Source organism: Ceratotherium simum, chromosome 1 (genome assembly GCF_057802395.1).
Source record: "Ceratotherium simum simum isolate JZ-2026a chromosome 1, ASM5780239v1, whole genome shotgun sequence".
Classification (NCBI taxonomy): Eukaryota; Metazoa; Chordata; class Mammalia; order Perissodactyla; family Rhinocerotidae; genus Ceratotherium; species Ceratotherium simum.
The window spans coordinates 105,343,804-105,360,725 of NC_141900.1; the positions used below are offsets into that span (position 1 = coordinate 105,343,804).

General features: G+C 37.6%; 1 protein-coding gene across 13 annotated transcripts in view; it reads right to left on the reverse strand.

Annotated features, from left to right (window-relative positions):
• The window catches only part of KMT2C (lysine methyltransferase 2C), a 277,698-nt gene that overhangs the window by 241,424 nt on the left and 19,352 nt on the right, over positions 1-16,922 (reverse strand). Inside the window, exons 1-2 of one of the 13 annotated variants that reach the window (XM_087433425.1) lie at positions 16,620-16,694; positions 6,871-6,994 (exon numbers count right to left, since the gene is read on the reverse strand). The exons of 9 other annotated variants lie outside the window; for them this stretch is intronic. In XM_087433425.1, coding sequence (XP_087289551.1) covers positions 6,871-6,974 — 104 coding nt within the window. In that variant the 5' untranslated portion in view covers positions 6,975-6,994; positions 16,620-16,694. Of the gene's footprint in view, positions 1-5,174; positions 5,259-6,870; positions 7,014-16,619; positions 16,695-16,922 lie in introns of those variants that run through there. 3 more of the 13 variants (XM_087433456.1, XM_087433450.1, XM_087433430.1) reach the window with 3 other exon arrangements.

Sequence of the window (16,922 nt, forward strand, 5' to 3'; positions counted from 1 at the left end):
GAGTTAAGCAGACCCAGAACTCGAACTTTTTATTTCATCAATGCTCTGATTTCTCCAATGGCCTCTTCAGGATTCAAAGATTCCACTCACCACTCACTCTATCCCATTCTTCTACATTACATACTACTTAACTCTCAAAGCAAAAAAATGAACATTGTGAAGCTTCTTTACAACATGGTCTTTTAGAGTACTGGTCTCCAAAGTGGAGTGCACACAAGACACTTACATGTCCTAATCATAGGCCTGAAAACACTAGAATTTAAGATTAATAATAATAAGGAATATGAAATTTAGCTCTCCTAAAAATTTAGCAATCCACACTTATTGTAAGGCTTGATTGTGACACATGTATACAATTTATTTCAAAAAGAAAAATAAAAAGGCTACAAATGCTGAGGCCATGGATTTCAAATTCTTACTAACGGGGGAGTGATTCAAATATAAGTTTGGAGACTACCACTTTAGAGCCACAATTATATCATTAGTTATGGTTAAATTCCATGTGGGAACAATGACATACAGTATATTGTATTATTAACAGTGAACACGAGGGCCGGCCCCATGGCTTAGCAGTTAAGTGCGTGCGCTCTGCTGCTGGTGGCCCGGGTTCGGATCCCAGGCGCGCAGCGACGCACCGCTTCTCCGGCCATGCTGAGGCGGCGTCCCACATACAGCAACTAGAAGGATGTGCAGCTATGACATACAACTATCTACTGGGGCTTTGGGGGAAAAATAAATAAATAAAATCCTTAAAAAAAAAAAAAAAAAAACAGTGAACACGTTACAAATAGGCCTAGCAATTTCCCACTTCTGTGCCACCCATCCTTAAGTTGTTCCTTCTGTCTGGGCATCCAGTAACATGTAACTCCTACCCTTCTCAGCAAATATCCATTCACCTCACCCTGTCGTCTTTCCAGATCCACATAATGACAGGTGGTTAGTAACCACTCTATAAATCTAAAGCTATGAGTTTATAGGCCAAATTATAATACAAGGCTAATATAAGGAAAAATGTAGTACCTTTCTCTTGCTCTAAGACATAAATTCATTATGAATAAAACAATCTTATTTATCATTATACTCCCCTCTGCACCTCCTGGAAAAACATTCCCCTTGGCAAACTTTGGTCAAAAGGAATACATTGCATACAATGCATACTGAACTGATTTTCTTCTTAAATCTATACTTAAACCTTTCAAAAAAACGTGTTCTGCACAGAAAGGACATAAGTGAATGTGTATTTATTTTGAGCCCTCTAACTCTAGATACCCTACAACTACTTTAACAGTGTTGTAACTCTATTCACATCATGGTACAGAAACCAAACCAGGACTTCTTTAGAGAATACCCTGTTTTTAAGTACAGAACTTAGAAACCATTCTAATATCCTATGAAAAGCAGATTAAAGTGAACACTTTGAAAGAAGAGAACGAAATACATTTTTACTTGCCTCCACTGAATTCTCTCTTGGCTATGCCTAGATAAGTTACCAAGCAAAAACTGTAAATGTATATCACCTATCTGTGCCCCCACAATCCTATCTGTCTTCAACAGGACTGAGACCTGGAGAGGCCTCAGAGCACACGTATAACTGTAGAAATGATCCAAACTCATACACTCACAATTTCTTCTTTAACAATGAAGTGTGTAGTTAGAGGGGGAAAAATATAGCTTTTTAAAATATACCTTCCATAACACCTCACAGCTGCTTCACAATGACCCTACCTCCCCACTTGTAACTCACCTAGTTAGTTACTAGTAACCAACCCTTAGTCAAAGGTAAAAATGAAGGGCTATGGAACTGTTCATCATTTCCCCGTAAGTGTCCTAAAGGCACTATGCTTAGCATTCCCCATGCATTATCTGGTTGAAAGCTCAGGGTTTAATTAACTTGACTAAAGTCACATCAGAACCACCAAATTGTACAACTCCAGGAAGCAGCATCTGCATTGTATTTTATGTGAATGCCATCCCCAGCACAACATGAATGGAGCTGTGCAAATGAAGTGGTCTGGATCCCACAGCTAATAAACAGTAGAGTTGAAGCTCAAAAACTCTGCTATGTCTGAAGAGAAAGAACACACTCAAAATCTTAAAGCTACACTGCCTCCCATCTTGAAATAGAAGGACGAACAACAGGTCATACAGTAAAACAAAAATCTCTTGTTATATAATAACACAGTTATTAGCCTTGTTGGTGAAGGAAGAAAGGGAGGAGGGAGGAAGGGAAGTCAAGTCAAGAGATAATGACTATTGAAGAAAGAAGCGAGAAGAAACTGTGAAAAGAAAATCTTACTGAAGAATTGGCCTCAGGTGAAAATGTATATCTTTAGCGATAGGAGGCAGTACCACAGAGAGATCTAAGGGGTACAGAGGAATCAGGGTATTTTCGTTTTTCCCACCCACCCCACTGCTGCCCTTATAAGACCACAGTGATAGTTTTATAAAGAATGACTAGCCAGCATTCGGGTTAAAATGACACTTGCATCCAGAGTAGGAAAAACTATAAATTATGCATTGAACTCTGCATTCACCTGTCCCTACTTGTAACCTTGAAAGGATTCACTTATTTCAAAATTAGAAAATTGATCTCAGAGTAAAAAACTTCATTAAAACATATGGCTTGGAAATATTTAGAACCTATTATAACAAGAGTTTATTTTCTTACCATGCAAAGAGTATTTACAAATCACTTAGGGAAAAAAAAAGAGGCTCACCAACCTAACAGAAAAGACAATACACAAAATACAATGACATATAGAAGTCACTATTTATCACTCAACCAACAGCCACACCCCCTCACATCTTGTTCTTGCTCTCAGAGGCCACCTCCCATTATAAGGCCTGAAAGAAACAAATTTTTGCTTTCCTGGCACCACGTGTACCTACAACATGAGTACATGACCAACCACAGCTAATAGGATCTGAGGAAAAATCTGCTGAGGCCTTCCAGGAAAAGTGTTTTGTTCCAAATAAGAGATGCACATGAACTAATATACTTTGTCTTCACTGGCCGTGGTCATACAGACTATTGGATAAGCGAACTATGACTCCTCTCTTTTTCTCACACCCCACATCCAACTCCTCAACAAATCCTTTCAGCTCTACCTTCAAACATGCAGAATCTCTTCTCTGACTCCTATCTTTTTCCAAATCCTCTCTCTCTTGGCTGCCTGCAATATTCTCATAACCACCTACGCCTATTTCAGCCTTTATCCCCTTCATTCTAGACTCAACACAGCAGCCAGCATGATGAGCCTTTTAGAGTCTCAGTCAGATAAGGTCAGCCCTCTGCTCAAAAGCCCCCAAAGGTATCTCATCTCACACAGAATAAAAGCCAACAAGATCTCACAATGGTCCACAAGGCCCTGGATGATCTGACTCCCTGCTACTCTCTCCCTGCACCACTGAGCTGGGCCACACTGGCTCTCCTTTAGTTCTTTGAACGTGCCAGCACACTCTTGCCTTGGGGTCCTGTGCACTCACTATCCCCTCTGCCTGCAATGCTCCTACCCCACACATCTGCCCTTGCACTCTTACCACCATTAAGACTCTACTCAAACGTCATCTCACTGAGGCCTTCCGTGACACCCCAGTTAAAATAACCAACTCAGCCCTGCCCATCCCCTTCGCTGCTCTGTTTTTCTCCGAAACACTTAACATCTTCTGACATACTATACATTTTACCTACCTGTTTGTCTCCTCCCTCACCCCCACCAAAACATAAGCTCCCTGAGGGCAATAAACATAGTCTGTTTTGCTCAGTGCTATTATTTGCCTTACTTACAGAATACTGCCTGGTACATTGTAGGTGCTGAGTAATTACTTAAGTGAATTAACCTAGCAACCATCAACAACAAGCTGAAGAGAAAAGAGCAGGAAAAGGGAAAGGGTCCTTGATGATTTCACTGAGCTAGTGAATTACATCTGGACTTCCATGCAACCTCAAGTTTTACTCAACACTTCTGCCATTTTATTTTATATTTTTAATAATTTTATTTATTTATTTATTTCTCCCAAAGCCCCAGTAGATAGTTGTCTGTCATAGCTGCACATCCTTCTAGTTGCTGTATGTGGGATGCGGCCTCAGCATCACTTCTGCCATTTTAAATTAAGGTTTTTGTTATTTAAAGCCAAAAGGTACCTGATACAGGACATAGGCAGGCAGTTTGCAAAAAAAGAAATTAGTGGTAAATATACTCAATTTAACTCAATCATAAGACATGCAAATTAAAATAACGACAAAATAACGTCATGCAGCAAAAACATAAAAGTTTGGGGCTGGCCCCACGGTTTATCGGTTAAGTGCGCGCGCTCCACTACTGGCAGCCCAGGTTCGGGTCCCGGGCGCGCACCGACGCACCGCTTCTCCGGCCACGCTGAGGCCGCGTCCCACATACAGCAACTAGAAGGATGTGCAACTATGACATACAGCTATGTACCTTGGCTTTGGGGAAAAAAACAGAGGAGGATTGGCAATAGATGTTAGCTCAGAGCAGGTCTTCCTCAGCAAAAAGAGGAGGATTAGCATGGATGTTAGCTCAGGGCTGATCTTCCTCACAAAAATAAAAAATAATAAAATAAAAGCTTATTTGGGATATACTCGTATATCCCATTCAACATGACTCACTAAAACACTTATAGTATTTAGTATTTTTAAAATTTTATACATAAACATACATAACTCAAAAGAATGCAATATTCCATTGCCTGTATTTTTTTCCCCATGCTTTAAGCACTAGCCAGGACTGCCCACTCTTGGCCAATAATGTAAAAACAACAGTCAATTCTGATGAAGTACTTCCTCTACACCTGGCCACGTGCTATCCACTTTTACATGCATCATTTATTGCCTGCAACGACCCTACAAAATAGGTACTATTGTCCTCCCATTTTAAAGTTGATGAAGCTGAGCTACAAAAAAGATCAATGATTAGCCCCAAACCAAGGAGCTACTAAGTTCTGAGGCTAGATTTGAACTTAGGCAGTTTGACCACCAGAACCCAACACTCTACAAACACTATGGCTGAGAAGCAGAGCATTCTCCCAAACTGAATGTGCTCTGCAACACGTTTATTCCTCCAGTGCCTTTTTTTTTCTGCCATTTATTTTGTGTTTGGGTTCTGACCCATAAAAACTAACAAAAGGTATTCAAGTGACAGTGCCAAACTTACCAGAAAGAAACACTTTGACAGAAAAAGATAAAAATGAAAAGACAATCAAAGATTGGTAGAAGTCCTTTGTCTCAGTTTTCTCAACTGAAAAAAATGGAGATAATAACAGTATTTACTTTTCAGATTGTTGTGAGGATTAAATAAATTAATACAGCACATGTGAAGCACCTAGGATAGTGCCTGGCATACACTAAACAATCAATAGTTTTTATTTTCATAATTATTATCATAAATATGTTGAAGGACTTCATAAATGTCACGGAAGATGGGACTGACCAATAGCTATATGACTGGTAGCTGGAAGAAACTATGGCGAGAAATGTGTTATGACTTCAGGGATACTGAAAAGGACAAGTTCTGATTTTCATTCTGGAAACAGCATGCTTAAATGATTTAGGTAAGAAAAAATTCTATTAGACCTACCATTCCCGTTTTCAGAAATGTATGCCCTGTCCCCATCTTCTCCCCCCAGCACATGTTATTGGTGAGGATGCCAAGGAAAAGACATGCTCTGTTGTGGCAGTCTAAGTAAATACCTCATTTTAGAGGCCAACTGGTCAGTATCTATCAAAATTTGAAACATATGTACTCTTTGATAAAAGAACTCTACATCTAGGAATTTACCTTTTAGAATATGCCCCCAAGTATTAATATACAAGCACAAGGATGTTTGCTACAAAGATAATAATAAAATTGAAAATCAACAAAATGACCATCAATAAGGGAATGGTTAAATAAATTAAGGTACCTCCAATCTAGTTTAAAACCTGTTTCTCCACTAGGCTCTCTAATCGAAGTAAACGACGCTACTGACCACTCAAGCTGCTGAAGGCAAAAATCTAGAAGACAACTTTAATTCTTCTTTTTCTCATACCCCTCTCATCAAACCCTTTAGCAGATCTTATCACAGTGGCTTTCAAAACACACATGAAACCTAACCACCTGTCACAAGCCTATTCTGAGCCGTATCTGCCAAAGACTGCTTCAACAGCCTTATTGGTCCCCCAGGTTAAAATCCTCCAATGGCTTCCACTGCATTGAGAATAAAACCCCTGCTCCTCACCATGCCACGTGGGGCACTATACAATCAGGCCCCTGCTCACCTCTCAGACATGATCTCCTAAGCTCTCCTCATTGTGCATTAAGAATAGCCTTTTTGGGGCCTGCCCCGTGGCGTAGCGGTTAAGTGCGCGCGCTCCACTGCTGGCGGCCCAGGTTCGGATCCCCAGCGTGCACCGACACAACGCTTGTCAGGCCATGCTGTGGCAGCGTCCCATACAAAGTGGAGGAAGATCGGCATGGATGTTAGCTCAGGGTCAGTCTTCCTCAGCAAAAAGAGGAGGATTGGCATGGATGTTAGTTCAGGGCTGATCTTCCTCACAAAAAAAAAAAAAAAAGCCTTTTATTCTGGGAGGCAGGAGCGTCCCTTGAGTATGACATACTCATTCTTGTTTTGGAGCCTTCACAATGAAGCATGTTCTTCCTAAATTTTCTCATAACTGCCTCCTCATCATTCAGGTCTATTTCAATGTCATCACTTCAGAGAGACCTTCCTGACTACCCTACTACATGCACTGTTGTCTCTCAGAATCATTAGCAGATACTCTCAATACCATTACCATAGTTTGTTTTCTTTACAGCATTTCTCATTATCTGAAATTAATTACAAGGAATGCATTTATTTTATATCTCTCACCATGGAAATACTGGTCCAGTGAAGGCAAGGGCTTGTCTCTCTTGTTCACCACCAAATCTCCAAAATCTAGAACACTCCTTGGCATAAGCAAACTCTTGATTCATATCAGCTGGATGAATATTATCTAGTTTTTGAAAAGAATGAGATTGATGTATATATGCTAAAACAGAAGAATGTCCAAGATAGACTATTGACAAAAGCAAACCACAAAACAATACATACAAAATGATCCCATCTGTGATAAGCACATTATATACAAATAGAAAAAGTACATGCGGGGCCAGCCCCGTGGTGCAAGCAGTTAAGTGCGCACGCTCCACTGCGGCCGCCCGCGGTTCGCCGGTTCGGATCCTGGACACGCACCGCCTGTCAAGCCATGCTGTGGTGGCGTCCCATGTAAAGTGGAGGAAGATGGGCACGGATGTTAGCCCAGGGCCAGTCTTCCTCAGCAAAAAGAGGAAGATTGGCAGATGTTAGTTCAGGGCCGATCTTCCTCACAAAAAAAACAAAAAGAAAAAGTATATGCATAGAAAAGTCAAGGATACAAAATAAAGAGTTAACTAATTATCTATGAAATAGGCTGAAGAAGATGGAGAAGAGGGCCTTTAAGTTTGCTCTCCTGAGCTATTTGAATATTTTTACCAGCATGTATTACATTCATAACTTTTTTGTGACACTTTCCTAATCCTCCACCTGGTATAAAAGGCCAAACACACCCAGTGGGTACTCTCTTTTCCAAACACCTACAACACCTCATACACAACTTACAGCTCCTATCATATTTCCACAACCTGACACACTCTGAAACACTGGATAAGTAAACACCTGAGTGTGGGCAGGCAGGTGGCGTAAACACCTGAGTGTGGGCAGGCAGGTGGCGTAAACACCTGAGTGTGGGCAGGCAGGTGGCGCAGTGGTTAAGCTCGTGGGCTCAGCTTCCACAGCCCGGGGTTCGCAGCCCGGAACCTGGGACGGACCGACACACCACTCATTAAACTATGCTGTGGCAGCGTCCCACATAACAACAACAAAAAAAAAATAGAGGAAGATTGGCAAAGATATTATCTCAGCCACAGTCTTCCTCAAGCAAAAAGAGGAAGACTGGCAACAGATGTTAGCTCAAGGCCAATCTTCCTCACCAAAAATAAAAAATAAAAATAAAATAAAATACACACCTGAATATTTATTAGTTTTTGGTCTAGTCCAGTTTAAGGTTCAAACAGCAGATCAAACATACACATTTATGTCCCTCCAATAAAAGATTTTTTTAATAGTAGTAAAAAGAATTTTTTTAAGAAAAAGAAAAATTATTATTTAAAAAATGAAATAAAACAGAGAGACCTTTTCCAAACAAAAGAACTCATGGGCTGGGGAGAGGGAACTAGTCAACCCAGTGTGGGGGCTGGGAATTTGGGGTAAAATGATAGACTCCTAATGCCAGAACACAAACGAATAATTACCAGCTTCACCTTAAGCCACTAATTCCCACCCAGAGCTCCCTGTGAGTCCTTCTACTAGTTCTTAAATCAGAGTGACACCAAGGATCAGCAGATGTTTGATAAAAAGCATACAACATAAATGAAGCCAAGATCAACAACAAAACACCCTAGAGCAAACAGATAAGGGGGAGGGTGATGACTTTAAGGAAAACTCTTATTAACATTTTCAGAGAGATTTAAGAAGATTATGAATTCATAAAATGAGAATAGGATGATCGGTGGGTGGGGACGGGAAGAATTCTTGAAAATTTAAAATATGATTGCCCGAGTAAAATTAAAGAGCTGGAGAATAGAGTAGAGGAAATGCCCAGAAGAACAGAAGAAAAAGTCAAAAGGATGGGGTGGGGGAGTGAGAGGCGGGGGTAGTTCAGGAAGTCCAATAACCAACTAAAAGAAGTTACAGAAAGAGAGAACAAAGAGAGAATTACAGCAATAATAACAGGGTTCCCAAGAACAAAAAAACATGAATCTTTAATAGTAACGGGAAAGCTCCACCTAGACATCTTTGAGAAACGTCAATTTAAAAAGGATAAAAAGGAGACTCTAAAGAGCTGCTATGGGGGAAGACAAAACACATCACCCACAAAGGAATAAGAATCACACTGTACCAGACTTCTCCTCAACAACAATGGACACTAGAAGACACTGGAGCAACGCCTTCAAAGCTCTGGGGGGAAATAATTTTCAACTTAGTTGGGCTTGAATAAAATAATACCAGTCAACTATAAGGGCTAATGAAGACTTTTTCAGATATACCAGGATTCAAAAATCTATGTCCCCCACATTCTTTCCTAGAAATTTATGTGAAGGATGTACTGCATTAAAACAAGGAAGTAACTCAAGAAAGAATAAAGATCCAGCAACAGCAGAACCCAAATGCAAAAGCAGCGAAGCCAAGTGCAGCACCAAGTGCAGCACCAAGAGCAGTACGCAACCAGTCTAGAGAACACCCAGTCCCAACCTAACAAAGAGGACTGGCGAAGCCTCTCCTCGGGGGAACGTATCCACGTACACAAAATAACAGTGACAAAAACCAACCACACGGAAAGTTGATAACATGGAAAAAGAAAGTGACCTACAAGGCAAGAAAAAAGGCAACTACAGACTCAAAAACCAAGAAACAATACAGGGAATGTAATCATATTCTCCTCGCCTCTGCTGTGAACAATATTTATATCATCAAAATAACGTACAAACTATTCATTGACTTTCAACTACTAAAACCAAGTCATACACCATAGAGTATGAATGTTCTCAACCTTGACAATGCCAAAATAGAAATGACAGACATAAGGGCATAAAGGGGAAAAGAGAGGTGAAAAGAAAAGTAGAAGTGCTAATATCCTCGATTTTACTACTGGGGAAATCAAGAGACAATAGTCCATATCAACATGAAGAAAAGGTCTATTACATTACATAAATTGCAAGACAGAGAAACTAAAAGGATACATCTATTGGGGGAGTAACTATAAGGGAGCCAAATCGTCCTTTATCAGAGCAGAAATCAATCTAAAATTGATAAATCATAAAATAAGCTTATTATTTAGTCACAATACCACACAAATAACAATTTAAAAGTTTCCTCTGCAAAGTGGCACTAAAGAGTGAGGAAGGATTACTGATCTTTATTATAAGCATTCTGGGCTATCTGACTTCTTTCAACGATGTGCATATATTTATTACTCTGTAAAATTTTTAAATGGACTTAAGGAAAAAAATCTCAAACAATACTGATCTTCTCATGAAAAACACAATGAATAACACACCCTGCCTAAATTGTTCCCCATAATATAATGGATAAAATTTTCTCTTTTTTCTAATATTCCTAAATACCAGGTTAAATAATTTCTGAGGCTTCACAACCATCTTTAGAGGTATTTACAGACAACTAAATAAGTCAAGTTACAGGATTTATACTACCATCATCAAAATTATTGGACCATCACTCCACATATTACAGCAAAATATAACTACAAATTTAATTCACAGTACTTAACCAAGCCAAAACATCCATATTCATCCATGGTTTCTCAATTTTAATACTTATTTTACAATATGGAAATGTATCTTTAACAGCTTTTTTTAGATTGCTTTGGGTTTTACTGGTGTTAGTGACATATACAACAGCATTTTGAATACAACGGACCTAAATTTACTTCAGTTTTTATTCCATCTTTTCCTTTGTACTTTGTACAAGAAACTTTTGGGTAATATAAAGTTTATTTCATTATTTTTTTCATTATTTTTTAATCTGTCAGAACCTGAAAGGGGAAAGCTATTTCTTAAAGTTTATATATAACACAAGATGCAAAAAGGAACAAGATATCATTTATTACTACTCAAAACAGACAATTTAGTTAAAACAAAGAATGCTTATGCAAAACTACAAAGTAATAGGTTGGGAGCAAGACCAAATATAGAAATAAAACCAAATTCTAGGAGAAACATACTCAATTTTAACCTATGATAAGATTCAAGTGAGATATCAAAACTGGTTATAGGAAAATCTTAAGCCATTAGTTTTCCCAGATAAAAGGGGGTTTTTGTTCTTGTTTTTGTTTTCTGTTGTTAGAGGTGGTGGCTTTCTTTTTGTAGGGAGAAGGCAGTTGAAGGGGAATGCTACAGCATTATGGTTTATGGTGTTTACCATTTTAACAATATTCTACTCAAGAAACAGAGCTTTTTTTTTTTAATAAAATATCTAAAACCAAACTGGGATTTATTTCTTCAAAATACAAACTACATTGTGAGGCAGCTTCCATATGATGACAACATTTTTTTTTTTCAACATTACGGAGTGTCACCAATATCATCAGTTAAACAACATAAATGAGTGCAACTGTTCGTAGGAAAAACAATTTCGGTTCCACGTCACCATCAAGAGCCAAGTGTCTATGATAGCCACAAGATGAATGCATCATACATCATATTTCAGTCACATCACAGACCCACTTTTCCATTATCCATGAAATATAACAAAAAGCTAAGAAACATTAAAAAATAATTTACCAAACTCCTTTCAAATCAAAATACAGGAAGCTACCGCATAATTTAACACCTAAGAGAAATTACATTTTTGTTGTCATTAAAATGCAGGAAAGAAAAAAATGGTTCAGTGTCCTTTAATAAAGTATTAGGTAGTTTAGAAATGACACAACTATTCATATTAGTCTTTTATTTCACATTTTGAATAGGTCTAGAAGTTAAAAACGTGCACAAAAAAACTATAAAACCAGAACAATAATGATTTTATGACAAATAACGACACTGTACATTGGAAGCAGCAATTGTTTATTCTGAAATATACACTATCGAATAGTTAAAATTCAAATTTATCTTGTTAGAATACATTGTTTCCAAATCAACAGTCCTTACAGCAAATAAAACATATACTTCCGTATTATTTAATGTTACTTTTAGAAAAGTGGCCAAGCAGGATTTTGTGCCTTAGTTAAAAAATATATATATATATTTCTACTTATAAATTAAGCACTGCTGCTTCAACATATAATAAAAATTATTCTAGAAGAGACAGTTTATCATACTTAGCATATACTACAAGGTTTCGTAATAAGAAAGATGTAACGCCTCCTGAGGTTAAATATATTAAATATTATATAACACAAATAGTATAAATATTATATCTAAATATTAAATAGAATAGGTAAGTCTAAATATGAGTTTAATTGTGAACATAAGGAGATTAACTATACCCTATACTATCATAGTTTTACTTAACAAAAAGAGACCATGTATTTATCAAACTGTTTTTCTCTCAACTTGAAACAAGTTGTCTAGAACACATTAGCTACATAACAGTTTTTTTTGTTTTTTCCCCCAAAGCCCCAGTAGATAGTTGTATGTCATAGTTGCACATCCTTCTAGTTGCTGTATGTGGGACACGGCCTCAGCACGGCCAGAGAAGCGGTGGGTCGGTGCGCGCCCCGGATCCAAACCCGGGTTGCCAGTATCGGAGCTTGTACACTTAACCACTCAGCCACGGGCCGGCCCTACATAACAGTTTTGAGCTTTAAGTTTCTTCTGATCTAATTAAATTCTAGCAGATTACCAGAAGAGACATGTTTAAATGCTGGCTAAGGGACCACAGATTTTACTTCTCATTTTTTTCTTTTCTAATTATAACTGAAATTAAGCATACACAAAGAAATATGTTGAAAATTCACAAACCTGTAATGGAATACTTCAAAGTGTTTTTTCAGAGAGTTTTAAATTAAATAAATATTTCAAAATATGTTAAATTCGTACTACTATTTAAATATTTTATGAGGACCAGCCCGGTGGCTTAGCAGTTAAGTGCGCGCGCTCTGCTGCTGGCGGGCCGGTTCAGATCCCGGGCGCGCACTGACGCACCACTTCTCCGGCCATGTTGAGGTGGTATCCCACAGACAGCAACTAGAAGGATGTGCAGCTATGATGTACAACTATCTACTGGGGCTTTGGGGGAAAAAAATAAATAAATAAAAATTAAAAAAAAATAAAATATTTTATGAAAGTATATCTACTAAGTACACAATTTATACAGAATTGGAATCAAAATGCTGTATTATTCTAGAATTAGCTAATACAACTACTTAAGAAAGTAAATGAAAAATCTTGAGAACTAAAGACAAGGGGTTAAAGGTACTACTTTATTCTCATTACTCTTCTATCAATCAACTTCCAAATCTAGAATATAACTTTTATGATCATTTGTTCTTTTCTTATTTACAAACCTAGATTTGATTCCACGATAAAAACACACACTTCAATATCTAGTGTCACCACATTTAATGCTTTATTACAGTTAAATACATAATAGAGAAATACAATACTTCTGTTAGTCTTGTCTTTGTTTATTTTTAACAGTAACAATCCAAGCCAAGTCACCCTCCGGAACCAGATGCAAAAATATGATCCTCTGAAAACAAACAAAAACTTTTTACCCTTAGGGCCTTCGAGGTTCTAGCTCTTTTTGTTGTCATTTTACATTTTTGTACCTAAATCGCCTTACAGAAACTGCTACCAGTGTCGGATCAGCCATATTACCCCGCCAGATCCAAGGCCACTCGCTAAGAACGCTGCAGCGTCCCCTCCACGCAGGCAGCGCCCCGGCTCCCATCCCAGCGCTGCCCACCCAGCGCTGCCCACCGCAGCACCGGACACGACAGAACCGCCGAGCCGTAAGGTTCTGTCTCGCAACTTCTCCTAACCGAGAATCTCCCGCCACACACACACACACACACTCACTCTCTCTCTCTCTCTCACACTCACACTCACACTCGGGGATCCTACAAGAAAGAGGAGGGGGAAGGTAGGTGGAGGAAAAAGCACGGCCAGAGAAAGGAGATCCGTGTGTAGCAGGCGCCTCAAAAAGCTGGGATGGATTTTTCCAAAGCCCAGACCGGGAACTTGCTACAGAGCGCAGACACAGAAAGCCCCCAAGGTTAACTCTTTGCTAACCGTTTACAGGAACTTTCCCCTCTATTGCTTAATTTCAAATAAACCGAAGTCCATTTTATTATTTTATATTATTTAATGAAATTTTGTTAGGAGCCGAGACTATAAAACAGAGAAACAAACATTTTGCATCATTTTTCACCACAACGTTAAAACCTTATGTTATCCCTATCGGTCAACTCCCAAATCCTTTCTAATCTAGTATCTCTGGAGTGAGGAGGTCAAAACTGAAATGTTAACTACCTAAAATGGTCTTCAATGCCTACCAAAAATGTCCTACTCCGGTCGCACTCTCCCAAACCAGGGCTTTTTCCATTTAACAAAGGGATTTTTCATGAAACAAGTCTACTAAAGATGCTATGACCATTTCTGCCAAACTTTTCTTCCTCCTTTTATTTATAGAAGTTTATCATGGGGCTTTTTTAAATGTAAGTTTTTTTAACCACCTTTTCCAAACCTCAAAACAAGCACCTATAATTATGGACAATTACCCTGCTGCTCAATAAACAAACAATTCTACTTTTCCTCCTCAAACTTTATAATCCTCTATGAAGCTGGCCAAGTGTTTTCTACTCCTGGCACTTAACAAATAAAAAGAAACATTATGTAACTGTCGTCTACTTCTGTTGTTCTAATAAACTAGTTTAAATGATGATTTAACAGTGCTCTTGGTTACCAAAGAATCCCTATTTTTAAATTAATAAATATTTTAAAGATTCTCAATAAGGGTTGGGGGGAGGGGGGAGAAGGGCAGGGTAAATGGGAGTCAAGTTCTTGCCCTTGATTCGAGAGGCCAGGTCAAGAAATTTCTGTTTTCAGATCTCGTATCCTGTAAAATCTTACCAACTGAGAAGTTTGATTTATAGATCATCATCTTACGTGCAATATTCTCCAAACCTAAAATGTTATAGTAGTCACACTAAAATTCAGAACAATAAAATTAAAGGAGTTAAGATTTAAGACATAACCAAGAAAGCAGCCCTTCTACCAAAATAATTACTGCATGATTGATGTTTGTATGCAGACCAACAGACTAGGGACAAACCCAGGCTTTTTGGTCAAAAGAAAACAACTGAAAAATACAAGTCTCTTCTTTTATTATAACAAAGTTAAACAATGTCATTCCAAAGAATCATCCATAATGAACTGTGAAATTATTTTAAATGGTTTTAGAAGACATAATGCTAAATAGTTTCCAGTTTTTATTTCCACTGTAATGTAGTACTTAGTTTCAAATATGAATAAAATACTATACAAGTTTTAATTCCAAGATTTTTATTCTAATTAAATTAAAGTTACAAAAGTCTTTTGGAAAATGTATATGAAACACAAAGATTTGCCAATGGTGAAAACTACTCAATAAGATTTAATAAAAATACTGTATTTGGAGAAATCATTTCTATTATCATCAATTAATAGACTTCCTTCACTTAATCAATTTTGGTTTTGTGCCCTTCCACCAAAGCACAAAGATGTGTACAACGGTTTAATCTGTATAACAGAATCTTGTCGGCAGCAGCAAGATTCATCAAGTACTATTGGCTTTAATTAACTTATCACTTCCCCTCACCCACACTCCATGGTTCCTCTTACTTCCCCCACAACTTCCCCTAAAATCCTAAATATCACCTACAAAAGAAACTACAGACGCTACAGGCACAGGGCAGTCAAGTACTGTGGAAGCATGGGGGCTGCTCTTGAGCAGCTGCCAACGTAAATATTAAAGGAGAAAAAGCACTAAGGGTTAAAAGAAATATAGCAGATGTGACAGTAAATAAAGAAAAAGAACCACTCTGCATTTATGTAACATGGTTATCTGTGACTCTCAAAATGTTTAACCATTTTTCATTGCTATGAAATAACTTCTCAATATTTTCATCAATAAAAGAGAAGATTCATTATTAGTCTTAGGTTATTGGGGAAAAAAACAGGAACAATACCAGAATTAAAACTTAAAGAACTTTCTCCTCCCAGTATTATGCCCTACTAATGAGACACAGAATGAGACTGAACAAAAAAGGACATTAAATCTAAGGTTTTGACTTTCCAAAAAAATCAAAAATCCTAATGCATTGTTATCCTAATCTACAAATATTTTTCTTTATTCTCTCCTTCTGCTAAGAATTGAATTAAACCTTAATGCACTAAAAAAAATAAGAGAACCTAACAACAGAAAAGATAATTTTTTATACAGGCAAAGGAGGCAAAATAGAGCAATTAATCTTAAAATAAACGTTATTTAAAGAGATTAAATTAATGATATGAAAAACATTAAGAACACTCCCCCCTCCAATAAACTATGGACAAACATGATTGAGCAATTCACAAGAAATACAAGTACTAGTAAAATTCAAGAATGTTCAATAGTCCAACTAATCAAGTAAATAAAAATTTAAAACTGAAGTATTGTTTTTCAATTATTAAACTAAGAAGTAAGATAAAGGTTTTAATACATCATGCACGACAAAGGTTCAGTGTAACTGGTCCTAACACATACTGCTGTTGACCTAATTAGATACAGCTCTTTTGGGGAGCATTTTAAAATTTTAATAAAACTAGGAGTTCTTATTTAGTAGGAACTTACTGAGTAACAGGCATTGTTCTAAAGGCTTTCTGACTATGCACCTTCTCTAATTTTCCCAATAAGCCTACGATCGGGATTGTATCATCAACCCCATTCTACAGACGAGTAAACAAACACAGAGAGATTAATAGCTTAGACAAAGTCCAACAACCAGAAAGTGATAGAGCCCGAATCTGAGACCCAGCAACTGGACTTTAGAGCCCACTCACCTCTAAATATTTGTATCAAGAATCATAAAATGCTTCTTTCTTTCAACCTAGTGATCTTGCCTATGGAAATCCGTCCTATAAAAATAAACCAAAATATGAAAAGGACTTTATCTACAAAAATGTCTGCCAGAGCAATTTACATGGCTATATAATAATAAGCAAAACAATAATAATAATATTAAGAGAAGTGGAGGAACAGGGGTGATTGGGGGATGTTTACATCAGTTTACTCAATGGAAAATTAAGCACCTTTCAAAAATGTTATGAAGATTAACAACATGGAAATTTTCTTTTACATGTTAA